The sequence below is a fragment of the Panthera uncia genome (genome assembly GCF_023721935.1).
Source record: "Panthera uncia isolate 11264 chromosome C1 unlocalized genomic scaffold, Puncia_PCG_1.0 HiC_scaffold_3, whole genome shotgun sequence".
Classification (NCBI taxonomy): Eukaryota; Metazoa; Chordata; class Mammalia; order Carnivora; family Felidae; genus Panthera; species Panthera uncia.
The window spans coordinates 18,902,634-18,928,853 of NW_026057584.1; the positions used below are offsets into that span (position 1 = coordinate 18,902,634).

Below are 26,220 nucleotides of genomic sequence, written 5' to 3' on the forward strand. Positions count from 1 at the left end.
ATCCTGCACAGAATTCACTTATTTTGGTAAGTTCATTGACTCCGCAGCTAGAATGGAAACTCTACGACAAACAAGCACTGCTTTATCTCCAGTGCCTACAACAGTATCTCGCACAGAGAAAGAACTCAATGTTGAACTGAACTGCCATAATCTGGACAGGAGGAAATTCCAGTGGTCTCTAGAAAAAAATGTTATTTTTGCTAAAATATAAACACAGACAATGAAGATGAATGCTAAATAAAATTCCTTATAAAACTAAGGCACTTTATTCATCTTTCATTTCAAAAAACAATTGGAATTTAAGGAAGGACAAAAAGTAATACCCCCATTTTATGGATAGAGAAACCAAGGAAGGCTCCGGGAAGCTTGTCGCAAGCCATCCGGTGAGTCAGGGTTGAAACTTTGTAGTATGTTTCCAGCTGGATCTCAACTCTAATGGGTCTGCCAAACATCTCTTTCTGGTGAAATGCACGATGTCCTAAACAGCTGCCCTTCTCAAGCAATTGGGCTTCCCTATACATTGAAACTCCATCAAACATCAAAACTCATCACTAAGCCTGAGATCACAAAGCAATCCAATGTACGGCTCTGTTTAATCCTATCTCTCCCTATTTCAGCTCCACTGGTCTTGGCTTGGAAGTAGGTGACCACATGTAGCTCAGCTGAGATGCAGGAAGCTGGAAGGCAGGAACAGATATAAATAAATAGGGTCCCAAACCATGGTCTTGTGTGAACGGGACACAAGAGCTGCAGCACCAACCAGCAGCCAAGAGAGGAGCTGACCCCCCACCCAAGCTCTTACCCTGGCATCTCCAAGTAAGGTGAGGTATACCTTTTACTACAGGAGTTTACATAGAAAAGATGGGTGGATGGGAGGAAGGAAGGAAGGAAGGAAGGAAGGAAGGAAGGAGAGAAAAGAAAGAAAGGAAAAACAAGAAAGAAAAAGAAAGAAAGAAAGAAAGAAAGAAAAAGAAAAAGAAAGAAAGGAGAAAGTTAAAGAAATAAAGGAAAGGAGAGGAAAGGGGAGGGGAGAAAGGGGAAAGTAAAAAGAAAAAAGAAAAGACTCTCTACCATAACCCATGGATGGGAATGTGGGCTATGGGTCAGGAAACCATCCACAGCAGCACTTATCCCCATAGCCTAGAGCTGAGATGGGCTCAGTCTTCATCACTGTCCTAGGGCCAGTGCACAAAAGCAAGAACCTGTTGGGAGGATTATACAAGCTCTAGAAAGGAAGCGGCCTCTCAGGTAGAAGGTACCTCCATGAGGTCTGGGAGGTATGCTCCTGGGGTTAAAGGCACATTATTGGAGAAAGACCCCTGCATGTAGAAAAGGAAGGAATCTTCTCTGGCACCAACAGCAATGAAGTTTACTGATTGAAATCATCCTGAATCTGGGGAAAGGAGGGAGCTTTATACATAAATCTCTTCTAGTTTCTTGTTCTTAAATCATTTGACTTGTAGCTTATCTCTTTTTTTAGTCTCTTTTTAGTTCTTGGTTGAGTTGGTGGCTTGAATAGTAGAAAAAGGTTGGCAATAGAGGGGTAACGAAAGTGGGTGGATGGACCGTAGGAATCTGAGATCACGTGCTGTGGGTTGGCCTCAGGAGGTGAATGAGTTTCCTGCAGTGTTTGGCAGAGGCAGGCCTGGGGCTGCTATGCGGCAGGAGCTGATTCCCCAGAGATAGCATGGCTAATCGCTCACTGGCCCCCAGAGACACCAGCACCTGTGAGACAGACAGCAGATGACAGAATAGGACATGCAGAGGACTCTCATTTGGCCCGGCAATTCCCACTCTAGTAAAGAAAGAAAAAGACAATGGGCCCCTGGGGAATCAATATACATTCTGCGGGGAAAGAGAAACTTTGGAGAGAGGGCTCATCGAGACCGGAGGTCTACTGCCATTCTCTTCGGTTACACACCATGAAACTGAGGCACCGAGGGATCCATGCATTTGTCCCAGGAAGGGGTCATAAATGCAGCAGTGACAGTAAGTCAAAAAGTGTGATTCCTAGTCATGAATCTTGACCAATGGGTCTTAACCTCAGTACCACCAAGAGTCTCATATTATTTCCCCATATGGATTGCCAGAAAATCCCATAATTTACATCATCACCATCCCGTCAAAATTTCTGTTCTGCATGAACCAGCCAATGTTCCCACACTGCTTTATTATAATTTGGAGGTTTAGCCTTATCATAGGTAGATGTGTGATCCCCATTAGGCTACTTATGTCACAAGCACAAAAAGCAGAATAAAGCAGTGGTTAAGGTATGGGCTCAGGACTCAGACCCTTGAACTCAGAAGTCCAGTCCCCCAAACTAGCTTTGTAACTTGGGCACGTTATTAAATCCTTAGTGCCTCAGTTTCCTCACCTGCAAAATGAGGAATATAATAGCTTAAACCAGGTAATAAAGGTAAAATGCTTAGCATGGTGCTTTTCACGTGGTAAGTGCTAAAAAGAAAAAAAAGAAAAAAGATAGCCCCTTCCCAGCCCCCAGAATGAAATCCCTCTAGACCTCAACATCACCTCATCTGGCCTCACCTCCTTCCCACATAGCCTCAAGAAGAGAGAACCCCTGGGCTTGGAGATCCTGGGAATTTGCCACTCATCAGAGCCCTCTCCCACATTCCTTCCCTTTTCCGGGGTGGGAGATGGTAGATGGCACACCCATCTCCAAGACACTGCCAATGGGTTTCGCAGCATCCCAATTCCTTAAAGCTATCTCAGAAAAATGTCATGAAATACAACCCCATCGTCATGGTCCGGAAGTCCCCAGGGGTGTACCTGATGGATGCAGGGCTCCTGTCGAAGGCTCCGGAGGGCAATGAGGGCGGCCTCCTTCACGTTTAGCTGGGGGTCTCCACAGGCCATCTCTAGGAGCCGCTGGGGTACTTGGCACTGTAACAGCTCCTCCCCCAACCCCTCAGGGCCCAAGTTGCCCAGAGCTGACGCGGCATTGCGCCGGACACCAGCCTGAGGATCTCCAAGTAGCTGGGTCACACTGGGTATCGCGGCTGCCAAGGCAGGTCCCAGGGGACCAGCTTGGTAGGCTGCGTTGCCCACAGCAAAGCTGGCACCGCGCCGCACGGCAGGGTCCTTGTCTCTAAGCCCCAGCAGCAGAAGGTTGAGCAGCCCAGCCTGGCTCTGCAGTGCCCCACGCACAGCCATGCTGTATTGCAGCAGGTGGCCCAGGAGCCCGTAAGTGCGGGCCCGCACAAAATTCTCTGGGTGGCCCAGGAGGCTGCGCAGGGGTCGATAGGATTCATCAGAGCCAGCCAGGAGTTCTTGGATGAAGGACAAGTGGCTGGGGGACAGTACTCGGGCTGTGTGGGCCAGCAAGGAGAGAATGTCAGAGGTCAGCAGCGGCTGGTCACCCAAGAGGGCAACTGAGAGGAAGGAGATGATGGTTCTAGGGGAGGCAGCCACTGTGTTCACAAACTGGTTGAGAGAGGTGGAATCCGTGAGGGCCAGGTGTGTGAGGAGGCTGACCGGCAACTCAACTTGCGTCAACGGAAGATGGTGGCAGCAGACCTGGGAGAAGGGATAGAGGAGCAGGCAAAGTGGTTCAGGGAGAGGAAGAATTCACCGCAGCGAGGTAGCTAGAAGGGGCCCAAGCTCTGGCCAAGAGAAAAGCCAAGCTATGCTGAGAAATACCACAGAGAGCTGGAAGACCTGACCCGAGCCCTCCACGTGAGACTGTGGAGCCCAAGAGAACGGGTGCAGGATCATTCCTTGCTCTGCAAGGACTCAGGCTCTCTGCCTTCAAAAACCCACTGCTGAATGCCAAGGATTGCACAGAAGTGACTCCTGGCTGAGGAGCTGAGTCTCCCTGCCCAGACTGGGATGTCCTCCCCGCAGAGCTTCAACAGATCCAGATGAGGGACAGATGGAGACGGGAGGCGCCAGCCCCAGCTCCAACCAGTGCTTCTGCTCAGGCCTGAATGCTTTCTCCACTCCAACGCTTACATCAAGCCAGATGCTCCACTCTTCCAGGGGCTCAGGGGAGCCCTGGAGCTGTTGGGAAGTGAATTACAATACACGAGGTCGGCCATCTTCCTCCTCCACCTTCACGCCTGGTGGCTTTCCCAAATACCTGCAGCAGGCGGGCTGTGACTTCTGAGTCCACGAAGTCAGCTAACACACCTCCAAGGAGGTCGGCATCCACATCCAGGGCGAAGGGGAAGCAGAGGAGCTGGCACACAGAGAGCACCACGACGGGCAGAAACCCAGACCCGTGAGGCCTAAGGAGGGCAGCGTGGAAGGATTTACTCGGTTTTACTCACCCACCCTTTATTATTCTCTGCCCCCTTCTCAAATCCCCGAGTCCAGCGCCCCTTCTCCAACCTCACCAGTCCTATTTCTGGCCTCATAGCTCAAGCTGTCAGCTACGGCTCTCCTGCCCACCCCTCCCCACCGCCACACTGCAGACTGTCTGGACAGTCTGGTCTCCCTCCTCTAGCTCGAACTCACGCCCGGCCCAGCTGACGCAGGAAGCTGGGGGAAAGCAGGTGCTTCAGGGTGGTCATGAGGATACTTCCACGTTGAGACAGGTGGCTCAGGCATAACTGGGGCTCCTGGGTGAAGGTGGCCACGGCCAGGCTCAGCAGAGCTGCCATGCCTGGAAACACCGAGAATGGAGACCCAGTGGTGCAGGAAGGGCCCCGGATGCTCCAGCTTCTCCAGGGCCCCCACCTATTTAGTCCCCTTCCCATCCAGCGCAGTCTGTGCCATCCTCTCCCCAGGGGGCAGCGGCTGCAATCTCTGTGGGCTAACCCAGTTCTAGGCTGCCTCCTCTTGAAAAGGATCAAAGGAGGCCATGCTTATGGAAAGATACCTTGGGGTGAGATCAGCGTCCAGTCTGGCTCTGGGCTTTGTGATGGCTGTGATTCCTGTGGAGACACCTCCTCGGGGAGCCTTAGAGCCATGGAGAAGCGGTGCCATAGAATGGTCCACGTTTCTGAGCTAGCCATGTCCCTTATCGGGCTACCCTTCCCTGGCTGGAGATGAAATTGAAGGAGGGTGGGTAGGGAAGTCAAAGTCAGGTATCAAAATGCCTTTTTCTTTTCTCTTCTTTTTTTTCACTCTTATCCCTGACCTCTAAGGAAAGGGAGTCCCAGAAATAATTCCTCCGTTTTCCCAACAACGTGGGATTTCCCTGTTGTCTTAGTTGCCTTTCTTATCACATCTTAACCCACGCAAGTGTCTGCTAGAAACCAGGGAATTACAGCTCTCCTCCCCACTGAATCCTGGGATGCAGCTGGGATTCCCCAGAAAGGGTCCACGATGAGGGCAGGGGGGGGCCCTTTTGAAGGTAATCACGGCCACCATATTTGACAGAAGAGGCAAGTGTGGGTTGCTTCTTCATTCCTATCGTCTAGTGGTTCATCAAAATGCCTAGTTTGTCTCTCCTGCCTTCCCATCCAACCTAGGATGCACCTGTACCTGGGTGAGAAGCTGCAGCAGCAGGATGAGGAGGCCGTCATAGAATCCACAGCCACCTGGTGGAGTCAGCCGGACCTGACAGAGAGAGGCAGGAAGAATGCAGATCCCCAAGAGAGATGAAGAGGCCTCACAAACCCATGCCTGCAACTAACTCCTGGTCAGGCAGAAAGAGCTTGTCCTCTGCCTGGTGTAGTGGGGAAAGCTCTCCTGGACTTACACAAGTCCTGGTTCCTGACTATTCATTCAATGACTACCTCTGCTCTAAAGACACATCATCTGGTAAGGTCGGAAGACACTTGCCACACAAGAGGCTGGGGTTGGGGTGGGGGTGGAGACACAGTTGAGAGTGCCTAACTCTGCCTTCTGCAGGTAGAACACCGATGAATTAAAAGTTCAAAAAGCAGTCAAGAGAAGGAGGTGGCAGGAAGGGACAGCATTCCTTGTAGCATAAATAAAGGCAGGTCATGAAAAATGATAGTGAATTTTGGAAGTGGTAACTCCTGGTATAGCAGGATTATAGAGCCCAGAGGTAACAGATGAGCTTTGAGGAGAAGGTAAAGGAGTCTGGACTTTATCCTGGAAGCAATGGGAAGCCACTGAGCTCCACAAGCTCCATGTGGGCAAGACTTTCATCTCTGTTATTCACTGCTGTAGTCTCAGAACCCAGAATAGTGTTCGGTACTCAATAGATACTTCTGTGCTAAATACTTGAACAAATGACTAGACTTTTAAGAAAGCTCACCCTGGTGGCAGTGAAGAGAATAGACTGGAGAGGAGAGAGCCTAGAATAGAGATCCTTCAGCGGGCAAGCGCCACAGTGCAAGATAGATGGTGTGCACACAAACTAAGGCAGGGCAGTGATGGTGCCAGGTAAAAAAAGATCTGACACAACAGGAAGGCGGAACACATGGGACCTGGGGGAACCATCTAGATGGGGGAATAATGGAGCAGAGAACACAGTCTATGATGACTCCCAGATTTCTGACTGGGGCTCCTGGATGAATGTGAGTGTCATCACGACTGGTACCACCTCTCTGAAGTTCAACTTTATCTAGAAAAAGCAGGTGAGTCTCATTACATTTCATGCGTCTCTCTTTCAAGTGTGTTGTAAGATAAGATGTGAGGTGCTTTCCAAATTATAAAGAATTCTGCATCTATAAGGATGATGATCATTTGAATATGAAGTCTATCCTTATTACAAAATGAAAGAAATAGGGGTTCCAAAGTACCTAAAAAGGAGAGGGAGGGGGCGGGGGGAAGGCCCGGAAAAGGAGAAAGCAGAAAGGAGGCTACCCAATGGACTGGATTCCTCAAGAGTTCTCAGGATGCCAGCCACCTTTTCCATTTCAGTTAAGGAGAAGGAGGGGGGACAGGGAAGCCAAACTGTAGTCAGAGGGGAAGAGATTAAGCTTTTGAAATGACCCTAACAACAGGAGCAGGAGCTTCTGCGGGAGGAGACTAAAGTAGGCAGGAAGATCTCATCCTCCAGTAGGTAACTCAGGTCCCCCCTCCCTCTGTCCCTCTTTGGAAGTGCCAGCCCAGTCTGGGCTCAGAGAAGCTGTCATCTGGGGGCAGACAGGGAGGAAAGGAACGACTGCTTAGTTTGCCCCAGCCATGCTGGCCCTTCAGTCTTGCCCCCAAGTGGAGTCCTGGGTCTGACTCAGTGAAAATGTTGTCTGTGCCCTCTCCAGTATACCTCACCTCTGCAGGGGCAGACAGAGCGTGTGAGGCTGCGGCAATCCACTCCACAGGCTGGAGGTCAAAGGTCACCCCTTGCTGACCAAGTTGACCCAACAGGCAGGCTGCTGCACTCTGGGGAATTAGAGGAAGAGAAGGAATGTCTGAATCTGCACAGTAGTCATGACAGGCAGAGAAGATATATGTCTCTGGCCCAGAAGAATGCCTCATAACCACCTCTTGATGAGAGTGATGCCCGTGCACCCCGCAGGCCTGGGTGGCAGGGTGAAAAGGGGAAGAAGGGGAAAACTGAAAACTCACCACAAGAGAGACAACGTGTGAATGGGTAAAGAGAGTAGCAATCTCATTGCCTAGCTTCTCCATTCTGGAAAAAGAAGATTCATCAAAGGATGCACCAAATGAAAGGAGGCTAGGGAGTGGCCTCCCTCCCCGCTGGATGGCACTCTCCACACGGCTGCATGACCATTGCCCCAAGGCACAAAGTTGGTAGGAATCTAGGTCTGTTCTGTTCTGTGTAGAGAACATCCCCATCCCTTCTATCCCCATCCCTTCTGAGGATAGGCTGTAAGGTGCCATTCCCCATATTCTACATCAGGGTGAGCTATCGGGAGGGAAGATTCCAGTGGAGAGACCCTACTTCAGGCTTACCCAGACGGCAGATCTTGCAGCCGAAGGACAAGAAGGGAGAGGAGGTAGAGTGCCACCTCAGTAGACTCTTCCCAATCTACTACCTTTACCTACAAAGGAAACCAAAGATATCAGAGCAACTTCTGATTGAGACAGTAGGGCCACCACGATATACCTGCCTGTGTTCCTGGCCTACCTTGCCCTGGACCAGCATCAACAGTGACTCCAAGGCCAGGGGCTCTCGCCCTAGCAGATGGCACAGGCGCTCACTGACATGGCAGCATGAGTAGAGAACCTAAAGGAGTGGGAAGGAGTCTGTCAGTGAAGCCGAGCAGCCCCTGGGTTCCTGGATCAGAAGGCTCAGCTGAGAAGCAGGCTAGCCTCTCCGCAGATCTAGTGTCCACACCGGGGCAATTCGAGAAGTTTAGGCCAACTTCCGCCTCTTCTTGCTATAAGACGGTGAGATAGGGCTACTGCTCTATTCTAGTGAGGACTGGCTAACAGTGGGGTCATCTCAGGTTGAACAGACTGAAAAGCAGGAAGGGACCCTCTGGGGTCTCTTGTCTCTCTCAGTGTCTTTCTCTCTTGGTCTTGGGGGTTAAAAAGAAATCTGAAGTCCCAAGAGTTCTGGACAGGCAGTACCTTGAGAAGGTGTAGGCACAGGATGGGATGCCGCAAGCCAGAGATAAGGGACGGTCTCAGTTGGTTGTTGTCCTCGGTGAGCTGATTCGCCAAATGCTGAGAGATCTGTAGGGACATACTTGAAGCCTCAACCCCATTCCCATATTCCAATCCTGTTCCTATCATATCTCCAACTACTCAGGGTTCTCAACCCCTTGCTAGCCACTCTTCCTCAGGTTCACCAGGAACCTCAGATCCCATTCTATTCCCAGTCTTCATGGCCAAAGAAGAACCAAAAGTCATGGCCTAGTTTAGCCCTAGTAGAGACAGGTATAGAGGAAAGTGTTGCTGGCGAAAAGGGAGCAGGAAATCTAAATCCTGAGCCCTTGAGGCAGCATCACAGGTGGCTTCGGGTCAGCTACCCTACCACATGGGCAGTTTGTCAATGAGCTCTCTAGCCAGCTGGCCAAGTGTTCTGGGATTTTGGCGACATCGTGTTCAACGAGTGGCCAGATTACCAGACCCAGGTGGAAGCATCTGTTTCTGGAAGTACAGAGTAAGGGGAAGCAAAAATGCTTGTTTTTCTGCCTTTCTGAGAAGCTGAGGCCAGCCTCATCTCCAGCAACATGGATGAGAGGAAATCAGAAACTGCAGCTCAGACCTGCTCCTTGGCTTCCCAGCAGCTGGGCAGCCCCACAGGAGCAGTGCATATGGCTGCCAGTGCAGAGGACATGGCTCCAGGCAGGTCCTCACTCTGCTCCCGTAGTGGCTGGCTCACTTGGGGGGCTCCTATGGAGAAAAGCAAAGAATGCAGGGTGGGGTCTGATTGTTTGTCTCGGATCCCCATTCATTCTCTCAGTGCATAGTTAGTTGCTGAGCCCTTACTAAATGCCAGGCACTCTTCGAGGCAATGGCAGTCGGGAGGGCACAGCTGGAGTTACTCAGAAGGCAAGAGAACCTCCGCTCCCTACTCTGGTTACCTGGGGGTGTGTGGAAAGGGAGCTGGGGAACTGTCAGGCCATGAAGGAGCCCATCCAGCACAGCCCGCTGGGTAGTCAGCAGGCTGGAGTAAAAGGCTTTGGAGATGGTCCGGCTGTTCCCATCCATGGCTTCACACAGAACAGTAAAGCACTAAGGGAGACAAGGGCGGCATTAACATTAGGGCAGCAGAAAACTGACTGGGTTTAGGGTAAGGAGCAAGAATCCCCCCAGAAAACCTGAGAATAAAGGAGAAAACCCAGGGGGACCAGCTGTGGCATTCTAAGTATTCCTCACACAGAAAATGCATTATAATTAATTGCCTTCACATTTCAAGGATGGCAATTTTAGGTTATCAATCCTATTCTCTGATCAGCTGCTTCCTAGATGATGTTTCTCAAAGTGTTATCTGTAGTCCATGAGTATGAGAATTCCTGGGGATTCCTGGGTCCCTTCCAACCCAGTCTTACTGATTCAGAATTTCAGGAGGTGGGGTGTTCATTCCAAACTTCCTATGCACTCACTGCACAGTGACATATGACAAATGCTGGCCAATAATGTGAGTCACTGATGGCCAAAGTTTAGGTTAGACGTTGAAAGCTTCCTGACTTGAAAGGATGAGGGAGGTTAAAATAGGCTCTCAGACTAGAAGAGTTCGAATGGACTGCTCACTGGAGGCAGAAATGCAGCCCAGATCTGTGTTCCCAATTGCCAGTCTGAACAATGGCTAGGCAACTGTTTATTTCCTTGCTCATGTTCCTCCCTAAGTGTCTCCTTGGAGATCAGTCAGAACTCTGCTATCTTCTCATTCAATCTTCTATTCTCCTGTCCCTCATTTCCAGAGTCCAGGGGCGAGAACCCACTAGCTTGCTAGTCGTAGGGCAAATACATTTGGGAAATACTAGTCCATCTGCAAGTCTCTTCAAAAAGAAATACTTCTAGGGGCACCTGGGTGGCTCAGTCAGTTAAGCATCCGACTTTGGCTCAGGTCATGATCTCACGGTCCGTGGGTTCAAGCCCCTCATTGGGCTCTGTGCTGACAGCTCAGAGCTTGGAGCCTGCTTGAGATTCTGTGTCTCCCTCTCTCTCTCTGCGCCTCCCCCACTCATGCTCTGTCTCTCTGTCTCTCAAAAATGAATTTAAAAAGCATTAAAAAATTTAAAAAAAAAAAGAAGAAATACTTCTATTTGTGGTTCCCTGAAACAGGCCACAGTCCTTAATGCCTCTGGGCCTTTGTAAATGCTGCTCTTTCTGCTTAGAATGTCTTCCCTACTTTCTGTCTCACCCACCCGGCAAACTTCTATGCATTCTTCGAATCCTAGCAAAGATGATTTCCTTTGAGATTTCTTCTATGACTCCCCAAGTAATATTAATCATATCTTCTTCAGTGGTGCTTCTGTACTTTATACAAGTTTTATACAAGTTCTAATGTACTTTTCATGCTGTTGTCCTTGATCATTTTTCATCTCTCCTACTAGACTACTAGTCCCTTGACAATGGGGACCTTCTCGTACTCAAGTGGCATAAGGCACACAGTGGGTATTCAATAAATGTTTGTTCTATTACTTTGATCTAACCCTCTATAGTTATAAGAAAGGGAAAGGGAGAAACATGGAAAGATACCAGAGACAGAAACCTGGACAAGGGAGCAGATTACCATAAGGCTATCCCTCCTTAGAGTCTGCTCAGAGTCATCTGGTTGGGCCAGCAGTTTCCCCAACAGGTCCAAAAAGAGGTTGGCGGCCTCCTGAAACACCTGTAGGCTGGGAAAAAATAGCCCATCTCTCTAAAAGCCCACGTGTGGTAAACGTCAGTTCTGCGGGTAGGAGAATCTGTGCAAAGGAATATATCAGAATGCTCCTTCCCCTCCCCCCACTAAACACACACAGAGTCTTACATACCCTCCAAGACCTTTCTTTGCCATTTTCTCTACGTTATTTAAATTGTGACCCTTCCATTTAGTGTATGGTGACCCTTAGAACCTCAAAGTCTTGGGGTGAACTTAGAGTGGTCTCGGTCCTTAAGAGAATCAGGGGATCCCTAACCTGTTGCTTTCTCCTTACTTAGCCTCTTCCTAATAGAGGAAGGAAGAATTGGGGGTAGAAATTGAAGCCGAAGTGGCCAACAGAGCAAAGCTGGCTCTCATCCCACCTGTCACCTGTCTGGCTCCTCTCCAGATTGAAGGTGCAGGCAAAATAGGCCTGAATCACAGCCATCAGGTGCCGTAAGAAGGTCCCATACCAACATTGCTGCCAGGGAAGAGGACGGAGAATAAGGGCAATGTAGACGAAGAGAAAAGGCAGTGAAAAAGGTGTCAGATATCCAGTCAGGCTGACCAAACAGGGAGGCTTCTGGACAGAAAGAGGAAACCTAGAGGTAACAAAGGGGCAGCCAGGGGGCTGTAAACAGCCTGTATCTTGCTTGGCCAGAATAGCATTTAGGAGTTCAGGAGGCTCTATTTTTCAAATAGCTCAAATTCCTTTCTAAATTCCTTAGAAACATTCAAGGTTAACACTCACCAGCAGGATGCAGCTTCCCGTTAAACATTTCAGTGTTCTGTCCTCTCAGCTCAGCCACAGCAGAATGCAGTGTGGGGTAGCACAGATCTGGCCTCAGACACCCTGAGCCTCATGCCTACCTCCTCTGTTTATCCTACCTCCTCCATTTATTGTCCTGTGGCCATTTACAAGCTAATGCTGGTGTATAAGTTGATTAATCCCTGAATTTCAGTACTCTGTTCTATAAAAGCAGGTCAATTAAAACCTAGGATTTAATATTCCAAACCACAGTGCTCTAAATATTGGGAAATTGAGCATAAAAATCTGGATTTCTAGCTTCTCTTGGAAAACTGGAAGATCTGGCAACACGGGGCCCGTGTTCTCATGTGGCAACAGTGAGCTGAAGCTGAGGGCATGTCCCATTCAGACTGGGCACGAGATCTCCGGTCTGTCGTCTTCCCCACTACTCTCATACAGTCACACAGAGTCTACCTCCCTGACTGACGGGATCTGCCTGATATCAGAAGGCAGTGGGGTATGCAACTCGTGGTCTACTAACCAGAGAGGAGGAAAGAAAAGAAAAGGCAGTGGGCCGAATAGATACGGCACTTTGAAGAAGAGAAATCCAAGGAGCAGAAAGTCCTGGAAGTCTTTCAAGGCTCCTGGCCTACTGCTTACCTGCTGGATACTGTTGCTGTCCTGGCTGTGTCTGAGCAGGCTGAGCAGCAGCCCGGGGAGCCCTGCCTCACGACAGAAGGAGTACAAGAGAACAGAGTCGCTGCAGCTGGACAGAAGACTGCTCAAGATCCGGAGTGCAGGAAGGATGTGGGAAGCACCCTCCAGCATGCCTTTCAGGATCTGGGCGACACGAGGGAAAGAGAGAGTAATCGATCTTATCAGAGGGAAAAGGAGTCACAAATACTAATTGTCCCCAAGGAGTTGGCAAAGCAGACCAATGTTCTCATTCCTTTCTTTGGGACTCTAAAACCCAAAGAAGGAGAAGAGAAAAAAAGGGAAGCAGTAACAAGGAAAAAGAATATAGATATAGATGGTCAGGTCACTTGACTTACAACAGTGGTGACCAAGGGACAGGGGACCTCCCTCAGAATCTGTCAGGCCCAGTGCCATTCCTATCTCCTCCCTCCCTTCTCCAGCCTTTAACTTTAAAAAACATATGTACGTGCCCACACGTACTTCCAAAGATTAAAAACAATGGACGCAAAACAGTGTCATTCAACTCCAGACAGATAAAGCAATATCATCCAACTCTAGATCAGGACTTGACTAACTACGTATGACCTACAGGCCAAATCTAGCCTGCCACTTATTTTCATATAGCCTACAAAGTAGGGTCAGTATGATACTTTGAAATGGCTATTCTTTAAAAGGTTACTCTTTAGGGGCGCCTGGGTGGCTCGTCAGTTAAACATCCGATTCTTGATTTCGGCTCAGGGCATGCATGATCTCAGTTTCGTGAGATTGAGCCCCGTGTCGGGTTCTGTGCTGACAGCGCGGAGCTTGCTTGGGATTCTCTCTCTCTCTCGTCTCTCTGTCCCCCCACCTCAAAAATAAATTAAAAATTTCTAAAAAATAAAAGGATACTCTTCAAAAGAGAGTATTGTTTACATCAAGTGCTTTATCATATGCCATTCAGTGTTTCTAAATCTTTTCACTTACTTGCTCATTTACTCTTTACAATAACCCTGTGCAGGAAATGCAATTAACCATTTTGCACTAAAGCTTCTAGATAGGTTAAGTAAGGAGTCAATAATCACACAGCTAAAGAGTAGTTCAGATGGGGGCGCCTGGGTGGCTCAGCCGGTTGTGTCTGACTCTCAATTTTGGCTCAGGTCATGATCTCACAGTTCGTGGGATGGAGCCCTGTATCTGCCTCCGTGCTGACAGCACAGCGCAGAGGCTGCTTGGGATTCTCTCTCTCTCCGTCTCTCTGCCCCTCCCCCCACTAGTGCTTTCCCTCTCTCTCTCTCTTTCAAAATAAATAAATAAGCATTAAAAAAGAACTTTTAGAAAAAACATAGGAGGAAATCTTTCTGACTCTGGGTTTGGAAAAGATGTCTTCCACATAACACCAAAAGCATAATACACAAAAAGAAAAAATGGTAATTGAATGTCATCAAAATTCAAAACCTTTGTGCTTCAAAAGACACTCTTATGAAAATAAAAAGACAAATCATAGACTGGAAAAAATTTTTGCAAATCACATATCTGATAAGGGTCTCTTATCCAGAATATACAAAGAATTCTTATAACTCAAGAAGACAGAACCCAATTTAAAAATGAGCGAAAGTACTGAAGAGCTATTTCACCAAAGAAGATACACAAATGGCTAATAAGCACATGAAAAGACACTCCACATTAGTCATTAGCAAAGTGCAAATTAAAATGACAATAAGCCATTATTTCACACTCACTAGAGTGGCAGTGATAAAAAGACAATAATACAAGCTGGCAAGAATGTGGAGAAATGGGGCCCCTCATACATTTGCTGGTGGGAATGTTAAATGATGCAGCCACTTTGGAAAATAGTTTAGTAGTTTCTTAAAATGTTGAATATAAATTACCATCCAACCCGGCAATCCTAGGTATCCACAGAAGAAAAATGAAAACATATATCCACAAAATACTTTCATATGAATGTTCATTGCATTATTATTCATAAAAGCCAAAAAGTGGAGACAATTCAAATGCCCATCAACTGATGAATGAAGAAACGAAATGTGATATAGCCATATGACAGAATTCTAATGAGAATGAGCAATAAAAAGGAATGAAGTATTGATATGTCACAAGAAGAAGGAACCTCAAAAATGTTCCGCTAAGTGGAAGGAACCAGATGTAAAAATTGGGTATTGGGGTGCTTGAGTGGCTCAGTCAGTTGAGTGTGCAACTTTGGCCCAGGTTGTGATCTTGTGGTTCCGTGAGTTTGGGCCCCACACTGGGCTCTCTGCAGTCAGTGTGGAGCCCACTTTGGATTCTCTGTCTCCCTCTCCCTGCCCTTCCCCCGCTGGTGCGTGCATGTGCTCTCTCGCTCTCTCTCTCAGAAATAAACATTAAAAAAACAACAAAGAAAAAACAAAACTGTGTACTGTATGATTACATTTATGTGAACTACCTGAAACAGGCAAATATATGAGACAGAAAGTAGATTAGGGGTTGCCTGGGACCAGGGCTTTGGGAATGATAATGACTTGTAAATGGGTATGAGGGATCTTACTGGGGAGATAAAAATGTTCTAAAACTAGATTATAGTGATGGTTTCACAACTTGGTAAATTTCCTAAAAATCATTAAAAAAAAAAAAAAAAAACGGCGCCCGGGTGGCTCAGTCAGTTGAGCGTCCGACTTCAGCTCAGGTCATGATCTCACAGTTAGTGAGTTCGAGCCCCATGTCGGGCTCTGTGCTGATGGCTCAGAGCCTGGAACCTGCTTCAGATTCTGTGTTTCCCTCTATCTCTGCCCCTCCCCCACTCATGCTCTGTCTTAAAAATAAATAAAAAAAAAAAAAACATTAAAAAAAACTTTAAAGAAAATAAAAGGAAAGAAATGCAGGCAACATTCTGGCGAGTTCCCAGGAAGGAAGATCATGGTGTTTCAGAAAACGAGAGGCTTAAATTATGGAAAAAGCCTAAATGTCCATCAACTGATGAATGGATAAAGAAATTGTGGTTTATATACACAATGGAATACTACGTGGCAATGAGAAAGAATGAAATATGGCCTTTTGTAGCAACGTGGATGGAACTGGAGAGTGTTATGCTAAGTGAAATAAGTCATACAGAGAAAGACAGATACCATATGTTTTCACTCCTATGTGGATCCTGAGAAACTTAACAGAAGACCATGGGGGAGGGGAAGGAAAAAAAAAAGGTTAGAGAGGGAGGGAGCCAAAACATAAGAGACTCTTAAAAAACTGAGAACAAACTGAGGGTTGATGGGGGGGGTGAGAGGGAAGGGAAAGCGGGGGATGGGCATTGAGGAGGGCACCTGTTGGGATGAGCACTGGGTGTTGTATGGAAACCAATTTGACAATAAATTTCATATTAAAAAAAATTAAAATTAAAATTAAAAAAAAGGAAAGGCTTTGTAAGAGAGAACACTATGAATACCAATTAAGCAAAATATTATTCCTTAAAAAAGAATCTCATTCTTCTCATTAGTATACTATACTAGAAAATATTGTATACTTATTTTTAACTTATTTAAACTTTTAAAAATTTTCTGATTTAATTAAGATTTTAAATTTAATCAGGAAAGATTTCGTGGAAAAGCGCTTTCTCTCACTATGGAAGTACTAAATAATACCCTCCATTTTTGCCTCTTGCTCTTCAATGCCTAAAACGTTTACCATCAGTCTGCTGACCCCTGCTCTAGGTGAATGCTCTTCCCTTCTGAAAGAGAACCCAATGGGGCACCCAGGTGGCTCAGCTGGTTAAGCATCTGACTTCGGCTCAGGTCATGACCTCATGGTTCGTGAGTTTGAGCCCCACGTCAGGCTCTGTGTTGATAGCTCAGAGCCTAGAGCCTGCTTCGAGTTCTATATCTCCCTTTCTCTGCCCCTCCCCCACTTGCACTCTCTCTCTCAAAAATAAATAAACATTAAAAAAAAAAAGAAAGAAAGAGAAACCTAAGGCCTGTTCTTTCTGTGTCACTAAAGGAGGTTAGCAAATCTTGAATTAAATAGATGGATGATTGCAAGAGAATTGGAAAGGGACAAGCTTTCTTTTTCTCCTTATGTTTTTTTAATACCTCATCTGTGATTAAAATAGTCTAATCCCATCCACAGTATCCTTCTGCCCGTTACCTGCCCTCCTGCCTCACGCAGCTGACCCTGGATGCGCTGGCAGAAGTCAGGATTGCACAGCAGAGTGAGGGGGGCCTTCAGCTGGACAGGCACAGGGTCAGCGGTCTCTAGCAGGTGCTGCCACTCATCATCACTGTCGGGCTCCTGAGGCATAGGGGAACGAACAAGGTCAGAAGTGTGTAAGGTTCAAGGGTAGTAGCCCTCAACCTGCAGAATCATGGAGTAAATGCAAGAACCAGGGAATCCTTCAACACAGATGTATTTGCTTCAACCGCCGGTTTAAAAAGGTATAGTTTGGCAGTATGTGAGGGGTCTTGAAAAGTCTCTTGGAGAACACTGGCATGTGTTCATAAAGAGGTACCTACAATACGTCCATTTATAATTTAAAAAAATTGGCAATGTCATAAAGGCAATCAGTAAGGGAATAATAAATCATGGCACATCCATATTAAGAAATATGATGAAGTTATTAAAAAGATTATAGTACTGGGGCGCCTGGGTGGCTCAGTCGGTTAACTATCCGAGCGTCCGACTTCGGCTCAGGTCATGACCTCATGGTTCGTGGGTTCAAGCCCCACGTCAGGCTCTGTGCTGACAGCTCAGAGCCTGGAGCCTGCTTCGGATTCTGTCTCTGTCTCTCTGCCTCTCCCCTCCTCATGCTCTGTCTGTCTCTCTCTCTCAAACATAAAATTAAAAAAACAAAAAAAAAATAGAAAAAAAAAGATTATAGTACTGAGGACACATCACTAATGTAGTATTCTGACCAAAACTGCATAAATGAATTTAATCACGAGAAAGTATCAATTTGAGGAACATTCTCCAAAATTATTGGCCTGTATACCCCAAAACTGTCAGTCATGAAAGACAAAGAAAGACTAGGAACTATTCCAGATTAAAGGAAACTAACGAGCTATAACAATGAAAGCAATGTATAACCCTGGATTGGATCATGGACCAGGAAAAAATTTTTTTTGCTATAAGGAATAGTACTGGACCAATTGGCAAACTTTGAATATGGATTATAGATCAAGTAGCAGAATTATATCAATGTTAAATTTCTGGCTTCTGTAATTGTACTGTAGTAGTGTAGGTCAAGGATCTTGTTCTTAACCAATGTGCACTAAAGTGCTTAGGGGTAAAGGGACATGATTGCATCTTACCCTAAAAGGACTCAAGAAAGAGGATACACCCTTATATAAGCAGACATATACAGAGAGAAACTCATAAAGCCACTGTGGCAGAATTTGAAGAGTTGGTGAATCTGGATGAAGGGCATACAGGAATTCTTTGTGGTATCCTCACAATTATTCTTGAAGCTTGAAACTATTTCAAAATAAAAAGTTAACTACCCCCCCCCAAAAAAAAAGCCAGAAAAGATTAAGGTAGAATTATATGTTCAGATGTAGAAAGATCTCCAAAATGGATCATCTGGTAAGAGAGGCATGATGTAAAACAGTACATGTAGTGTGAACTCAATAACATTAAAAGAGTCAAACTACAGATTTCTACGTACGCGTATACATACATGTAGAAGTGCAAACGTTTGGAAAAAGAAAGACTAAACTAATAATGGCAGACACCTCTGGAACTGGGGTAAGACGCAAGAAGGACTTTCATTTCTACCCATGTGTTCCAATTTTTGATAATTACATGTTTATACTGTGCAATTAAAAATCTACAAATTAATAGTAAGAAAGCAATTTTTAACACCAGGGGAGCTTGTTCTTGGATGGTTGGGAATCACTGTTCTAGAAAAACATGTACCCAGACCCAACATCTGATGGCAAGGTCAAGGCCAAGAGGGGCCCCCACAGCTCACCTCATTTTCTAGGTCCACTGCATCAATGCTCCGCTGGCTCACCACCTCTGGCCTCAGCTCTAGGACAGCTGGTTCAGAATCCTGGCTGATCTGGTTTTCCCTGCCAGAGGAACAGGGAACAGGAAGAGTTCCAGACCTGTGAGGCTTAGGGTTCATCTACATATTCCTCTCTCTAGGCCCAAGATACGAATGAAAAACGAGCCACATAGGACTGGACAGAAGAGAGCTTTCTTCTAGGATATGGCAGGACAGGATGTTGACCACTACACATATCCTTGACTGCCCTTCCACTTTGAACCTTACTCTCAAGCCTACCTTGGCAGTTTTCACCTGTAGTTCTCAACTCAAATATCTTCCCTTTTACATGGAGACAATTCTTTCCTTCTCAGTTAATGTACAACTGAGGCATAAAGAAAAGAAAATTCCCATTACCACTGATGAATCAGGAAAGTATCCAGAATCGGAATTCAAGAACACAGGACCTGGATTCCGAGGGCCCTGTCCATACTTAGGTGGTGGCTAGTGATAGGCACCATTTTGTATTTGTTTTGACTAAAACCAAAGATCCTCAAGGGACCTCCATCTATAAACCCCTGGCTAGCCCCTCCTCACCGAGGTACAGGGGGGGCCTCTCCAGCCCCCCACTCAGCCCAGCTGTTCTTCATTTCTGAGGCCAAGATCCCAGCCAAGAGGCCTGGTTCCTGAGGAGTGGCTCTTGGTCTGGGCAGAGGGGCTGTGCCAGAAGCCATCTTGCTGGTCCTGTCCTCTTGCTCAAGGGCAGGTCCTGTGTTCTGGTGTTTCTGTGGGAAATGGGCAGGAGACACACTGAATCAAAACTATTTGGTTGTGGGGTGGGCTGCCTGGGTGGCTCAGTGGGTTAAGCATCTGACTCTTGGTTTTGGCTCAGGTCATGATCTTGTGGTTCCTGAGTTTGAGCCCTGCATCAGGCTCTGAGCTGACAGTGTGGAGCCGGCTTGGGATTCTCTCTCTCTCTCTCTCTCTTTCTCTCTGCCCCTCCCCTGCGCATGCCCTTTCTCAAAATGAATAACTTTAAAAACAAAACAAAATCATTCATAGGTATGAATGGTACCTACTCAGAGGGCAGAATGAAACCTATTCATGGCCCTTTCTCAACCTTCCTTCTCCAATTCTCTCAGTCACTAGGCTGGTCATGTCACATATTCCCTTCTGTCCACATACCTTCTGCTTGGCCTCCTCAGCCATGCGTTTACAGGCTTGTTGCAAGATTCGAGAACGATTGCCCTTGGGGGCCAGCTGTTGTGCCTGTTGGTCCTTTAGGACCTGAAGTTCTGGGGGTAGGCGACTGGTGAATGGGGTACCCAAATCTGGGCCTGCTGGTTCAGTTATTACTGTAGGGAAGAAGAGGGAGAATATGTGATCACACTGGGGCTGCACCACCATCTCCACTTGGCCAGAGACAACTTCAGTGTCCTCAGGCTTCTGTGGAAGGAGACCATTTTGACAATGTGACAAAGAGGGAGTGGGGTTGCAAGAGAAGTGCCAAAGGTTAGGCAAAAGGTTAGGAAGAAAGTTCCAGCTGGTAGGGTAAATCAGACATGTTACATCCAGACACTGGGGAAAGGGGGTAGATTGGAAAGAGCACCAGGGAAGTGTAAAAGCCCTGGGAACCCCAATGACTCACTGGTGACGTGACCAGCTATAAAGGGGTGATGTAAGAGATCTGGCCAGGACAGACGCTGCCTAGGGTCCTTGGTGAGCAGTCCCTGCAGGAAATTCTGTGGAGAGAAAAAATACCCCATGGGTCATCGCTTTCCTACAGACTCCCTCTAACTCACCAGCAGAACTAGGAAACCAAGACTCCTGAGTCCGTTCCATGAGCAAACTAGCTGGTCTTGATCATGCCCTCTCTAATCCTATCCTTAGGCTTCATTTAGCTGGCTTCAGAGACAGACTTCTCTGCCTCACCTCCTGCAGAGCCCCAATTCCTGTCCAGAGACTTACTGTCACCTTCACAATCATCTTCAGAAAGCAAACATTCAAAAGAGTCCGAATTGCTCACTTTGCCCTCCCTTTGATTGCGGGTTTGTTTGCAGCTGGGTAGGACCAGAAGCATTGGTGGTTAAAAGCACACTCACACACAAGTCATTGTGTAAAGATGTGTTTGGGAGCACAGAAAAACAGAAATCTTTCAGCAAGTCTTGAGATGGTAGAAGGGAAGGGAGACTGCCTCTGAAAAGGGTGTATCTGTTATGGTGTATCCTTGGGAAAATCCCCAGTTGGGCCTAAAATAGGGATAGAAGGTACTGGTCGATTATGACCACGGTTCTAAAACAAGATGATTAGTATATTGTGGCTCTTGCTCAAGATACCTGCCTGTCTGCTCTAAGGGAGAATGAATATCCTACGTAGATCACCCACTTAAATTTCTTTTGCTTAGATTCTTTTTGATAATTATTTGAGCCTCCCCAACTAAATAGGTTAGGGAGAAACTTGTCCCTTTTCATCTTAGACAGGCCAAGGGAAAGTTATAATGAGACTGCACTCTGGGAAAAGGTTGCACTTAAATTCCATTGAGGGACCAAATTTTGCCCTAGATAAGAAATAAAAAGGGTCAACTCTTTATTCTCCCTCCCTCCCTCACCTCCTGAGACTTAGCTGCAATCAACAGATATCACTTCTATCATCTGCCCCTAATCGCTGATCTAGCCCCACTAGCTCTGGCCATTTGGATTTCTGAAGATTCCTTCTTTCAGGAAGAAGACTAAGAAGTCTGTGGGCAAATCTAGATATCATGAGGACTTTGCATCTGATAGGAAGTAAGTGGAAGAGAGGATGTGTAAAAGGACAGTTTCTGTCTCTGGTGGCTTGAAACTACCTTACCATTGTGATAAAGAATAGCCTGCCCCGAGGGCACCTGGGTGGCTCGGTGGGGTAAGCATCTAACTCTTGATTTCAGCTCAGGTCATGATCTCACAGGTTCGTGAGTTCAAGCCCCACATTGGGCTCTGCACTAGAGCAGAGCCTGCTTGGGATTCTCTCTCTCCCCTCTCTCTCTGTCCCTCCCCACCGTGCGTACGTGCTTTCTCTTAAAACAAATAAATAGACTTAAAAAAACACACACATATATACACACATACATACATATGAATACATATACACATATATACACACACACACATACATATGAATAGCCCACTATGTATATGAATAGCCCGCCCCAAGGAAGGGCTGGCTGGTATTCCCAAATTCTGCAGAGTTTAGAACAGCCTCCCAGAATAAGCCCCTGCAGCAGAAAAGTAACGCAGCTTGGCCCAGCTCCCACATTAGTTCAGTAACTGCAGAGTCTTGCCCCAGATTTTGGAAAAGGGAACCAGGGCAGAGGAAGACAGGTTTCTAATGCAAAAGTAATCTCCCTTTCGACGTTCATTACCTTGAAGCAAGGACTAATGGTGGCCGGCCAGCGCACAGGGTCCTTGAGAATGAGGCTGACCAACTGAAAGATGCTGGTAGTGTAGAAGGGAGGGGTGCCCACAGCCAGCTCATACAGTATGCAGCCCACAGACCAGAGGTCTGCAGTGTGGTCGTACGGTCGCTCTTCCACCAGCTCTGGAGACATATAAAGTGGTGTGCCTTTGATGGATGTCAGCACCATTGTGTTGGTGCTCATTGCCCGGGCAAATCTGCAGGAGATGAGGGAACAGAGTTGGGAAGAGAAAAAACATATTCAGTAAAAACAAGGCCTATCATGGTGTGAGATATCCCAAACTCAAACAGAGAACACCTTCCAAAGACCCAACAGGAACCCCCAGTCTTTTAGCTCGGGTTGTAAAATGAGGTCCAGGTAAGTTAGGCATATGGTCGAAGACTCCTTGCAGAACTGGAAGCTGAGACAGAAGGTCAGGGTCCTCACCCAAAGTCACAGAGCTTGATGCCACCACCCTTGGCAAGGAGGATGTTCTGAGGTTTCATGTCACGGTGGAGAATGCGGTGGGAATGCAGATAGTACAGAGCGGACACCAACTGGGCAGCAATGGCCTGAACCTAGGGGTCAAACAGGCAGGGGAAGGAAAGGAGAGGCCAGAGGAAGGAGCCTACTGACGAGCCGAAAGACATTTCCCTAAATTACTGATGAGATCTTCTCTTCTTGCTCTTTCTTCCAGAGCTTCCCACATCTTCCTTAGCTCTTGACTCCCATTCACTCATTCTTTCATTTGTTCATTCACTCGTTCAAGGAAAATGTATCGAGTCTCACTAGCTGTGACCTGGGATGAGCAAATTATCTCGTGCCTCTCATACGCATCATCTGTAAGCTCATGATAATAATACCACCTCCTTTATAGGATTATTGTGAGGATTAAACAAGTCAAAGCATGCCATGCTCAGAATGGTGCCTGGCATTTAGTAAGCCTTCAATATACATTAGCTGTTACTAAAAAAAAAAATTTTTTTTGTTTATTTAGTGTTTGAGAGAGACAGACGGAGCACAAGTGGTGGAGGGGCAGAGAGAGGGGGAGACACAGAATCAGAAACAGACTCCAGGCTCTGAGCCATCAGCACAGATCCTGACGTAGGGCTCGAACTCACAGACCGGGAGATCATGACCTGAGCCGAAGTCGGATGCTCAACTGACTGAGCCACCCAGGTGCCTCTACATTAGCTGTTATTAAACAAGACAAAGTCTTTTTTCTCAAGACAAGTAATCAGACAATAAATAAGACAGACAAAATAAGTACGATGATGACTTACAAATGACAATGCTTAGAAAGAAATGGATTGCTACAACAGGAAGTCCTGGGGAGGGGGGCTACTTGTTAGAGTACAGAGAAATCCCTAGAATGAGTGTGGCTGGAGAATGTGTTCCACCAAATCCCACTGCCAACCAGCAGATCTTGGTGGTGAATCCTGCCTTAACAACAACTCTTATTCCCTTCCTGCCCTCTCTGGTACCACCACACGTGCTATCTGGTGACAGCAAAAGCATTAATAACAGCAATGTTGAATACTGTGCATCAGGCACTCTTTTAAATGCTTTATATGAGGGGTGCCTGGGTGTTTCAGTCAGTTAAGCATCCAACTTTGGCTCAGGGCATGATCTCACAGTTCATGGGTTTGAGCCCCACATCGGGGTCCATGCTGATGGTGCAGAGCCTACTTGGGATTCTCTCTCTCTCCTTCTCTCTCTGCCTCTCCCATGCTCAAGCTTTCGCTCTCAAAAATTAAAAAAAAATTTTTTAAAGATTTAAATGCTTTACATGAGTTCATTAATCTTCACAATAGTCTCATGAGACAGACATTAAAATGACATCCATTTTTATTTTATTTTTTTTAATTTTTTTTATTTTTTAAATTTTTTTTAACGTTTATTTATTTTTGAGACAGAGAGAGACAGAGCATGAATGGGGGAGGGGCAGAGAGAGAGGGAGACACAGAATGGGAAGCAGGCTCCAGGCTCTGAGCCATCAGCCCAGAGCCCGACGCGGGGCTCGAACTCACAGACCGCGAGATCGTGAGCTGAGCTGAAGTCGGACGCTTAACTGACTGAGCCACCCAGGTGCCCCGATGACATCCATTTTTAAATGAGGAAACTGAGTGCTAAGAAGTTAAGGTAACTCGCCCAAAAGGATCCAGCTAGAAAGTGGCAGAGACAACTTTGTACTCAGAGATTTTGGCTCCAGTGTTCACCTACTTTACTGACATGACACACTGTCTCTATATATACCTAGACTCTTATAGTTTCCTCAGGAGTTTTCAAAATGGAGAATCTCAGTGCCCTTAGCTTTTGCTACCAGTCCTTAATCTGAAAAGAGGTCAGGGTAGGGGACAAGTTTGAGCCAGGAAACATACCTGGTCTTCTGGAAGTTTTCCATCATCTTCCAAGATCTGAAAGAGCTCTCCCTCAGCATAGTCTGTCACCACCACCACCTGCAGGGAGAAGGCAATGGTACTGATGGCTCCGGATTTATGCATTCTGAGGCTGGGAAATTTGGGGGACCTTTCTTCCTGGGGAGAGGTGACCCAAAACTGAAGTGCACCTCTTTGTCAGTTTCAAAGCTGTCAAGCATATGCACAATGTTGGGATGCCGCAGACCCCGCATGATTTCAATCTCTCGTTGCAGATTCCTCAGCTCCTTCTCTGAACGTCCCAGTTTTGGAATGAACTTCAGGGCCACCACCTGTCAGTGGTAAGAAGAGTCAAGGCCTAACCATGCTATTGAAACATTCACCTCAGAGCTCCAGAACTCAGGCTTCAGATTGTTTGGGCAAATTCTCATTACCTGCTAGTCTCCTACTCCTCTTCCTTACAGTACCCTGACCTTATCCAGACTCCCCCCCACCTCTTGCCCTAGGAGAAAACAGCCTCTGCCAGACAGATCCCTTTGGTGGAATCTGGGAGAGGTGTTCTGATCTGGGTAAAGAACTCTGGGTAAAAATTTAAGAGATTTAGGGGAAAGAGAAGGAAGAAAAAAATGAAGAAGGAAGAATAAAGTTAAGGTGGTTTATCTCTTCCTGCGTGGTATGATAGACAATAACAATAATAAAAATAAAATTTATTGTTTACTAGGTGCCAGACACTATACTAATGTAGTGATTCAGCATGAATCATATTTAATCCTCAAGCCCCATCAATCAGATACTGTTCTTATCTTCATTCTACAGATGAGGAAACTGAGACATTGAGAGTTTAAGTAACTTATCCACAGTTCTAAGGCTAGAAATGGTGGATCTAGGGTCTGAACCTAGTAATCCAATATTAGAGCACACACTCCACAAGAGGAATGACCGAGTCAGTGCCTTTGGAATACAGGTCCGTATTCTGGTCCCTGTAGAATCCCACCCAAGAGATATCCCTCCTTGTTCACCACCTGAGCACTGTATTTTCTTCGACCCTTGTACACCCTCCCAAAAGAGCCTTCTCCGATCATCTCCAACACGTGGTACTTCTCCATGACAGAGGTTTCAGGATCCTTCAGATGGAAGGAGGTAGAGATGGTGGTGAAGGGCTACAGCTCCAGGGACAGCTCCACACATCTAGGAGGCCTGGGTTGGACATAAAAGAAAGGTTTATGTTAGCCACCTTGCCTTTTCCTTTTTCATAATAATCCAGGCCTCAAAAACATGGTAGGGTGGAGTGGATGGAAAGATGAGATCTTGGGAACAAACAGAGCGCCTCTTGTTCTCCCTCCTTTTCAACCTCCTCCTGGCCCCCAACCCAACCTCGTTCCCACCGAAACCCGTGCCCCACGCCCCTCTCCACGCAGCTCCGCCCACTCGACCGCTCCCCCTCTTCTTCAATCCAGCTTCTCCCCTCGGCCCCGCCCCCTCCGTCCCGCCTCGCCCACCCGACCCCGCCCCTTCCATCCAGCCTCGCCCACCGACCCCGCCCCTTCCAGTCTCCCCAGGTTCCTGCCACCGCCAACCTCCTCAATACCCCCGCCAGTGCCACCTGCCCGCGCGCTTCGCAGACCGGAGCCCCACTCTCACCCCCAGCCTAGGAGCTTCAAGCTCCTCAGGCCGAGGGATGCAGGCCCTGGCCTTCAGCCCCGCCCCTTCCGGCTGCCTGTGGATTTTGCCTGACTTATAATTCTTCTCCACCCCCGCTGCCTTTCTCTTTAGACTCCCATTGTTACCACATGTGCTCGCTGGAACTGGTCAGAGAGGTTCAGAGGACAAAGGCGTTCAGAAGTATTGGAGAGTCGTCGGACCACCCATAGGCACTTTCTAGGGCACTTC

General features: G+C 47.0%; 1 protein-coding gene across 3 annotated transcripts; it reads right to left on the reverse strand.

The window, feature by feature from the left end:
* Positions 1–243: 243 nt before the first annotated feature.
* STK36 (serine/threonine kinase 36) lies at positions 244–26,208 on the reverse strand. 3 transcript variants are annotated; one of them, XM_049614876.1, is made up of 27 exons: positions 26,118–26,208; positions 25,353–25,527; positions 24,522–24,662; positions 24,334–24,411; positions 22,400–22,530; positions 21,920–22,169; positions 20,171–20,264; positions 19,708–19,877; positions 19,120–19,307; positions 18,508–18,607; positions 16,689–16,832; positions 12,546–12,725; positions 11,521–11,618; positions 11,027–11,132; positions 9,372–9,522; positions 9,053–9,180; positions 8,413–8,517; positions 7,967–8,065; positions 7,792–7,880; positions 7,444–7,507; positions 7,147–7,257; positions 5,446–5,520; positions 4,838–5,000; positions 4,474–4,621; positions 4,097–4,244; positions 2,788–3,534; positions 244–1,725 (listed from the first exon to the last, which is right to left on the reverse strand). In XM_049614876.1, the coding sequence occupies exons 2-27, from the start codon at positions 25,434–25,436 to the stop codon at positions 1,582–1,584; spliced, it is 3,936 nt and encodes a 1,311-aa protein (XP_049470833.1). In that variant the 5' UTR covers positions 25,437–25,527; positions 26,118–26,208; the 3' UTR covers positions 244–1,581. The 3 variants fall into 3 exon arrangements, with proteins under 3 accessions (XP_049470833.1, XP_049470832.1, XP_049470830.1); XM_049614875.1 differs by lacking the exon at positions 26,118–26,208 and adding an exon at positions 25,934–26,063; XM_049614873.1 differs by lacking the exon at positions 26,118–26,208 and adding an exon at positions 25,908–26,063.
* Between the last annotated feature and the right edge of the window lie 12 nt (positions 26,209–26,220).